General features: G+C 47.2%; 1 protein-coding gene across 1 annotated transcript in view; it reads left to right on the top strand.

Moving 5' to 3' along the window:
- The first annotated feature begins 5,950 nt into the window (after window positions 1–5,950).
- The window catches only part of OLFML2B (olfactomedin like 2B), a 44,559-nt gene continuing 43,823 nt past the window's right edge, over window positions 5,951–6,686 (top strand). The window contains exon 1 of the mRNA XM_006142234.3: window positions 5,951–6,350. Within this exon, the coding sequence (XP_006142296.1) occupies window positions 6,177–6,350 (174 nt within the window). The 5' untranslated portion in view covers window positions 5,951–6,176. The remainder of the gene's footprint in view (window positions 6,351–6,686) is intronic.

The raw sequence follows: 6,686 nt of genomic DNA, 5'->3' as shown, positions 1-6,686 counted from the left end.
TCCCGGACCCAGTGACTTAAACTCACCCTGGTTGCGTGTGTGTGCGTGCCCAAGATCCCAAGAGGAGAATGGAGGAGAAGGGATTGTGGCGTGGCCATCTCCCCTGGGGGGGTGATTTCTCGCTTTCTGTCTCTCTTTCTCTGGTGAGTGCATTCGCCTTATAGCAAAAACCTCCCCCCCCCAAAAAAAAAGTAAAAACCTGTACTTGAGGGAACAACAAAAACAAACAAAAAAAATAGCTAGAAAACACAGATAGAGGAGGGAATGGGACGTCCGGCTTCTGAGCGGGAACTCTCTATTCCCAAGCAACCAAAAGAGAGAACTAGAAATGAGTGATGTTGAGAAAGGCAGGAAGATTTTTGTTCAGAAGTGTGCCTGGTGCCACACCGTGGGAAAGGGAGACAAGCACAAGACTGCCCAGACCTCCATGGTCTCTGTGGGCGGAAGGCAGCTCAGGCCCCTGGATGCTCTTCCACAGATGCCAACAAGAACAAAGGCATCACCTGGGGAGAGGGTACACTGATGGGGGATTTGGAGAGTCCCAAGAAGGACATCCCTGGGATGAGAATGATCTTCGCTGGCATTAAAAAGAAGTCAGAAAGAGCAGAGTTGACAGCTTACCTTTAAAAGGCTACTAATGATTAATAGGTGGCCACTGCTTTATTTATGACAAAACAGAAATGCCTCACCCTTTTTATGTGTACTATATATATATATATTATTATTTTAATTATTTTTTTTTCTTTTTTGGAGAGGTTTTTGCTATAGGGCGCATGTACTCGCCAGAAAGACAGAGACAGAGAGACAAAAAGAGAGAAATCACCCCCAGGGGGATGGTCACGCCGCAATCCCTTCTCCTCCATTCTCCTCTTGGGATCTTGGGCACGCACGCACGTGCGCCTGGTGTGAGTTTAAACTACCAAGTCTGGGACTCGAACCACGGCCGACTACATGAGGGTCCAGCGACATAGCCATTATGCTAACTGCTGGTCCCTATGTGTACCATATTTTAACTGATCTCCTACACTAGAACTCAGCTCATGAATGGCAGGATAATTTTGTTGGACAGTCCTGATTTCAGTAAGACTGGCTTGAGTTTAAATGAATATTGTTGGCTTTTACTAATTTGATAGTAATTTCAGTTCAGTAAATGCTATCGCTATTTGCCCTTTCTGAAGATATAATTGGTAATTCATTAGTGAAGCTCATCTTTCTACTGACGGTGAACGCCATCTCAAAGCCTACTGGAGACTGGTTTTACGTGGCCTACGTGTAACTGATTACATGAATAGATAAATGCTGGCGAAATCCCTTCACTTCTCAAAACTAAGCGGACTCACCTGTGTTTCAATTTGTGTTTATCAACCTGTTAAAGCACAGGCTGAAGATAAAGTAATGACGTCCACTTTCTATATTTATTTGGTCATAACTCTGCCAATTTAATTAGAATTCCCTGTATCCAAAACACTGCCTTTTAGTTATTGACAGACATTTCAGTGTGGTTTATGTATACTAGCAAATAAAGAATATGTAACACTTTACCTATTTATAAATGATTTGTAAGGTCGGGCGCTTTTGAAAGTCAGTGTGACAAGATTTAGTAGCATGTTAAATATTACCTTGGGATTCTATGATCTAAGTCAGACTAACTTATAGTTCAGGATTGTTAGACTACTCTTCAAAATCACATAGAATCTGGGCCAGCAGTTAGCGTAATGGCTATGTCGCTGGACTCCCATGTAGTCGACCGCTGTTCAAGTCCTGGACCCAGTGGCTTAAAACTCACGCCGGGTGCGTGTGCATGCATGCCCAAGATCCCGAGAGGAGAATGGAAGAGAAGGGATTGCGGCATGGCCATCCCCCTAGGGGGGTGATTTCTCGCTTTCTATCTCTCTGTCTCTCTCTATCTCTCTGGCGAGCACATGCGCCCTATAGCGAAAATCTCTCCAAAAAAAAAAAAAAATCACACAGAAACTGAAGAACTACTGTATATGTGTGATTGGTAATGGTGCTTTTGCCGATTTATTGGGAGGATTAAAGTGGAGGACATATACCATTAGCATAGATTTGTAAATTATGCCATCGTAAGACTGAAAACAATTAAAATGAAATGATAGATTTTTAAAAAAGCACAGATAGAGGAAACCAGTATAAATTTACATCCAACAAGATAAAGAAAAGGAAAAAAAAACCTACATTTCAAAACTAAACCAATGTAAATCATTGGTACAATTTGGCTGCCAGAAGAGCTAAGGCAATTCTGGGCTACGGTAATGAAAAAATAATGCCAAGAAAAGAAGAGAAAAAGAAGTGGTTCCAATGAGATCTAGCATCTACTCAAACTGGAGCTCTTCTGGAGATAGATAACCAGAGTAAAGGAAGATCTAGAATGTGGTCTGATAAACAGGGGAATTAAAAGAAGAAAGTGAGCATTGTTAGCTAGTGAAAGAGGAGATTTAGAGGATATTACTTTCTCTCTTTAAGTAAAAGAAAGCTCTTGTAGGAAAGGTCTTCACCGTATTCTGTGTGGTACCATAGGACTGAATGTTTAAAGGAGATTCGAAAGTGCGATTTAAAAGGAAATATATTTCCATTCAATGGGAGAAAGGACTCATGATCGTAAAATGGCTGCCATAGCTCCAGCACTATGACCACAATCAAAGCTAAGAAGTTGGGGAAGGATGGCAAAAAAATTCTTCTGACCTGTTTATTTCGTTTATCAGTAAGCAAAATGTCTTTCCCAAAGGCTCCCTGCAGATTTATTTTATTCTATTGGCCCGAACTAGATCACATGGATACCTTTAGCCATAGGAAAATTGGGAAACTGACTGTCTGGTAAGGAGTTAGCTGAGACTGGCTTCAGTCAAGTAGGTTTAGGTAAAAAATCAACACCCTAAGGATAGTGGAGAGGAAACTGGAACTAGCTTAGGGCCCTGATGACATGGCTGAGCTGCGGAGCCAAACTTCAAACAGCCAACTTTCAGTCCTCCTAGAGTGGGAGAAAAAGGGACGTGTGTTTGATTAAGTCATCACCTACGATTTTCTCTTACTTGTAGTCAAATGCATCCTGGCAGATACAAAGATCGTCCTCACGAAGGCAGCTGGAAGTACGTCCAACTGGACTACTCGGTCGTTCATCAGACCAGTGTTTATACAGCGTCCACCTTGTTCCAGGCACTGGCTCAACTCCGAGGGTGTGTGAACAAAACCAGACCAAGTCCCTGTCGTCATGGAGACCACGGTCTAGCAGGGAAGACAGGCACCACTGAAATACCCCCGGAAGAGTACATCTCTAACACCCAAGGCACGGTGGGAGTATAGACTCACCCTGTTGGTGGAGTCAGGGAGACTTCCCTAAGAAGTGAGCCCCAGTGCGGGGTATGAACACACATTCAGGCTGAGGGTACTACCCAGCCAGAATAGAATAGCCTCTCTCTCTTGCCTACATTTTTTTTTCTTTTTTTCTTTCTTTCTCTTTTTTCTTTTTCTTTCTTTCTTTCTTTTTTTTTGCGGAGTGGGGGGGGGGCGGTATAGGATGCGTGCACTCGCCAGAAAGACAGAGAGAGACAGAAAATAAGAAATCACCCCCCAGAGGGGGATGGCCATACCACAATCCCTTCTTTTCCAGATTTCTCTCAGAATTTTGTGACCTTAAGTCATCAGGTCTGGGAATCAAACTGTCATCAACTACGTGGGAGTCCAGCGACATAACCATTCCGCCATCTGCTGGTCCCTCTCTTCCCTTCTTTAAGCCGCGCCAGGCACGGTCCTACTGGGTAAGCTCACCTGGCTCCCGCCCCCCCCCTGCTGGGAGCCACAGCCTCGCTCATGTCCCCATGTACGTCTAGCAACCTAACTTGCTGTAGTGAACGACCTAACATACAACACTTTTATTTTTTTAGTTGCCAGAGGGCGTGAGCACTTATAAGGTGGGGTGGCAGGAATGGGGGGGATAGGAAGCACCCCCTCAATGGGATGTCATCACACCAGTCCCTTCTCCTACATTTCCCCATAGTGTCAAGATTTGGGGCACACACACACGTGCGCCCAGGGCATTTTTCAAATTGCTGGAGCTGAGATTCAAGCAGTGGTCAGACATGTGGGATCGGGCTCCCTCTACCACTAGGCCATGTAGGGTCTATGTAGGGCCTGCCCCCTCGCTACACGCTGACTTTATAATGCCATTTATACATATTCAGCCCCGTCTAGTTTCCAAGACTTGTTAGCTTACATAGAGGGGGCTGCATGTGTGCACATGTGTGTGCAAATGATAGTCCCCCAAACTCATAAACAGTCGTTCTTTTTTAATGTTCTCAACTTTTATTTATTTATTTATTTATTTTACAATTAAAGTGTGAATTTATTTTGGTACAAAAACTTTTTGAAATTCATACATAGTTTTCCCATTACACGTATTTCCATAAGCTTTTTTTAAAAAAATCTTTTTAAAAATTAATTTACATTCATTCCTTAAGCATCATCACAGTATACAGAATGTGATTTCCCATCCAGAAAGTGGCTTAATCATGCATGTTATTGTCAATAATTTTCTATTTCTAATAAACGGTAGTTCATTTAAAAGACGATTAAAATACATTAACACTGATTTTTATACTTCTGTAAACTGTCATCATTGGTATGGGCTGAAGTCGCTTCACTTTTTCCTTTTTTTCTTTTCTTTTCTTTTTTTTTTGGTTGAGGATTTTGGTATAGGGTGCATGTGCTTGCCAGAAAAACAGAGACAGCAAGTGAGAAATCACCTCCCTGGGGGGGATGGCCACGCCACAGTCCCTTCGCCTCCATTCTCCTCTAGGGATCTTGGGCACATATGCACACGCACCCGGCGTGAGTTTAAGCCACCAGGTCTGGGACTTGAACAGCAGTCGACTGCAGTAGACTACATGGGAGTCCAGCGACATAACCATTACGCCAATTTCTGGTCCCGGTGCAATCCTTATTCTTTAGCATAGGGCATGGTGCTTGAGTTTCAAAAGTGGGCATGATATATTAATGCCTTTCAGGTCTTCGAAGGAGCCTGGTTCTGTTCAGTATCCAGGGTGACAGTTACCCCGGAAGGCATAGTGCCCTTCCTTAAATCACGCATCATTAACGTTCATGGTAGGTTTACAAAAAGGACGCTGATGAAGGGTATCATACTCGGAATCTTGCCCCAAACTACAGAGATAGTAAGAACTATTTTTTTTTTTTTTTGCCGATCATTTTTATATCAGGCAGTTCAAGGAGGCAGTTCAAGGGAGTCCTCAAAGTTTTAAAATCTATGCACAGTTTTTTTCACAATATGCATTTTCCAAACTTTTTGAATACCCTGCGTGGCTTTCCTCACGGGGACTCGGACTTCCAAAGTGTCAGCGGTTTCCAGTCACTATTTTGAACAGTTATGCAACTCCGGGACCCACTCCAGCGGGGAGTTCAATCCCTGTCCTCTGGGTGGGGGTATTTCTAGGTTCTAAAGAAACCGCCAATGGCGCTAAGTTCAAAGCTGCGGGAGAGCTCGCCCAGAGTCAGGACGGGGAAAAGCAGCGGCCAGAGGAGCAAAGGCCTCCCCTCCTGGCCCCTGGGCGGCCAAGCAAGGATGTCAAGGCTCCGCTTTGGCTGGGCGTGGCGGGAGCGCTCGGGGCACCCCAACCAAGAATGGGACAAGGGACCTCAAACTTCAGGTTAACGGGGATAACGTCTCTGCGCTCATCATCTGCGGTCAGATGGCAGGACAGGGGCGCCCTTCCGACGTCACCCCTCGCCAGCCGAGTGGGGGCGGGGTCGGCCGGGGGCTGCCCTTCCGACGTCGCCCCCCGCCCAAGCGCCGCGTGCCTGCGGTCCTCCTCCTCCGCGCCGTCACTGGCTGCATCTCCGCGGCCCCGGCACAATAGAGGCTCCGCCCTCGCTCCGCGCCCTCGCTCCGCCGCGCTCCTGCCCGGCCGCCCGCGCCGCCGCGGGTGCCCGCCCCGGCTCGCCGCTGGGGCTGCACGGTCGCGGGCTGCGCGCGTCGGAAGGAGATGCCCAGGGTCTCTGGGGCGCACCCTCGCGCCCTGCTTTAGAAGGCGCCCTGAGCAGCCACTCCCGGGCTCCAGCCAAGACACCCTCTCGCCTCCGTCCTTGCCGAGACCTCCGATCCCAGTCATTCTCCGAAGGGGTCCGGGCCCCCTTGTCGCTCCCCCATGGCCAAGTCTCTGCTCCCAGTTGTCTGCTTCGCTCTGGTCGTGGCTGCGGGCTGGGGCTCCAGTACAACCCCCACGGGAACCAGCGAACCCCCACATGTGCACACGGTGGCGCCCACGGAGGATGAGACTTTGCAGAACGAGGCCGACAACCAGGAGAACGTGCTGTCTCAGGTAGGACGCCGCGCCCTGTCCACCCGCCTGTCCTGGGAAGAGTGACAGGATGGTCCTTGCGGAAGCGTCGGGGACCAGCTGTTTTCCCCTCCATGGCCCATGGGAAAGGTCTTTGCTTTTCGCTTATCAGAAGGGTTTCTTAAATGGGAGAAGGTGGGTCCCCCTCGCAAATCATGGGGTCTTTCAAGGTTAGGGAATTTGGAGACGAGGGGAGAAGAAAGGGAAGACTCCACGACTTTTGGAGCAGAAAAAGAAAAAAAAAAAACGTACAAAAAAGGATTAAGAAAAGTATCTCTTGTCTGTGGCTGGTGGGCAGAAATGAGGGGGGGGGGGGGA

The sequence above is a fragment of the Tupaia chinensis genome, unplaced genomic scaffold (assembly GCF_000334495.1).
Source record: "Tupaia chinensis unplaced genomic scaffold, TupChi_1.0 Scaffold000070_1, whole genome shotgun sequence".
Taxonomy (NCBI): Eukaryota; Metazoa; Chordata; class Mammalia; order Scandentia; family Tupaiidae; genus Tupaia; species Tupaia belangeri.
The sequence above is the reverse complement of the archived record's forward strand: the minus strand, read 5'-3'. Positions and strand labels throughout refer to the sequence as shown.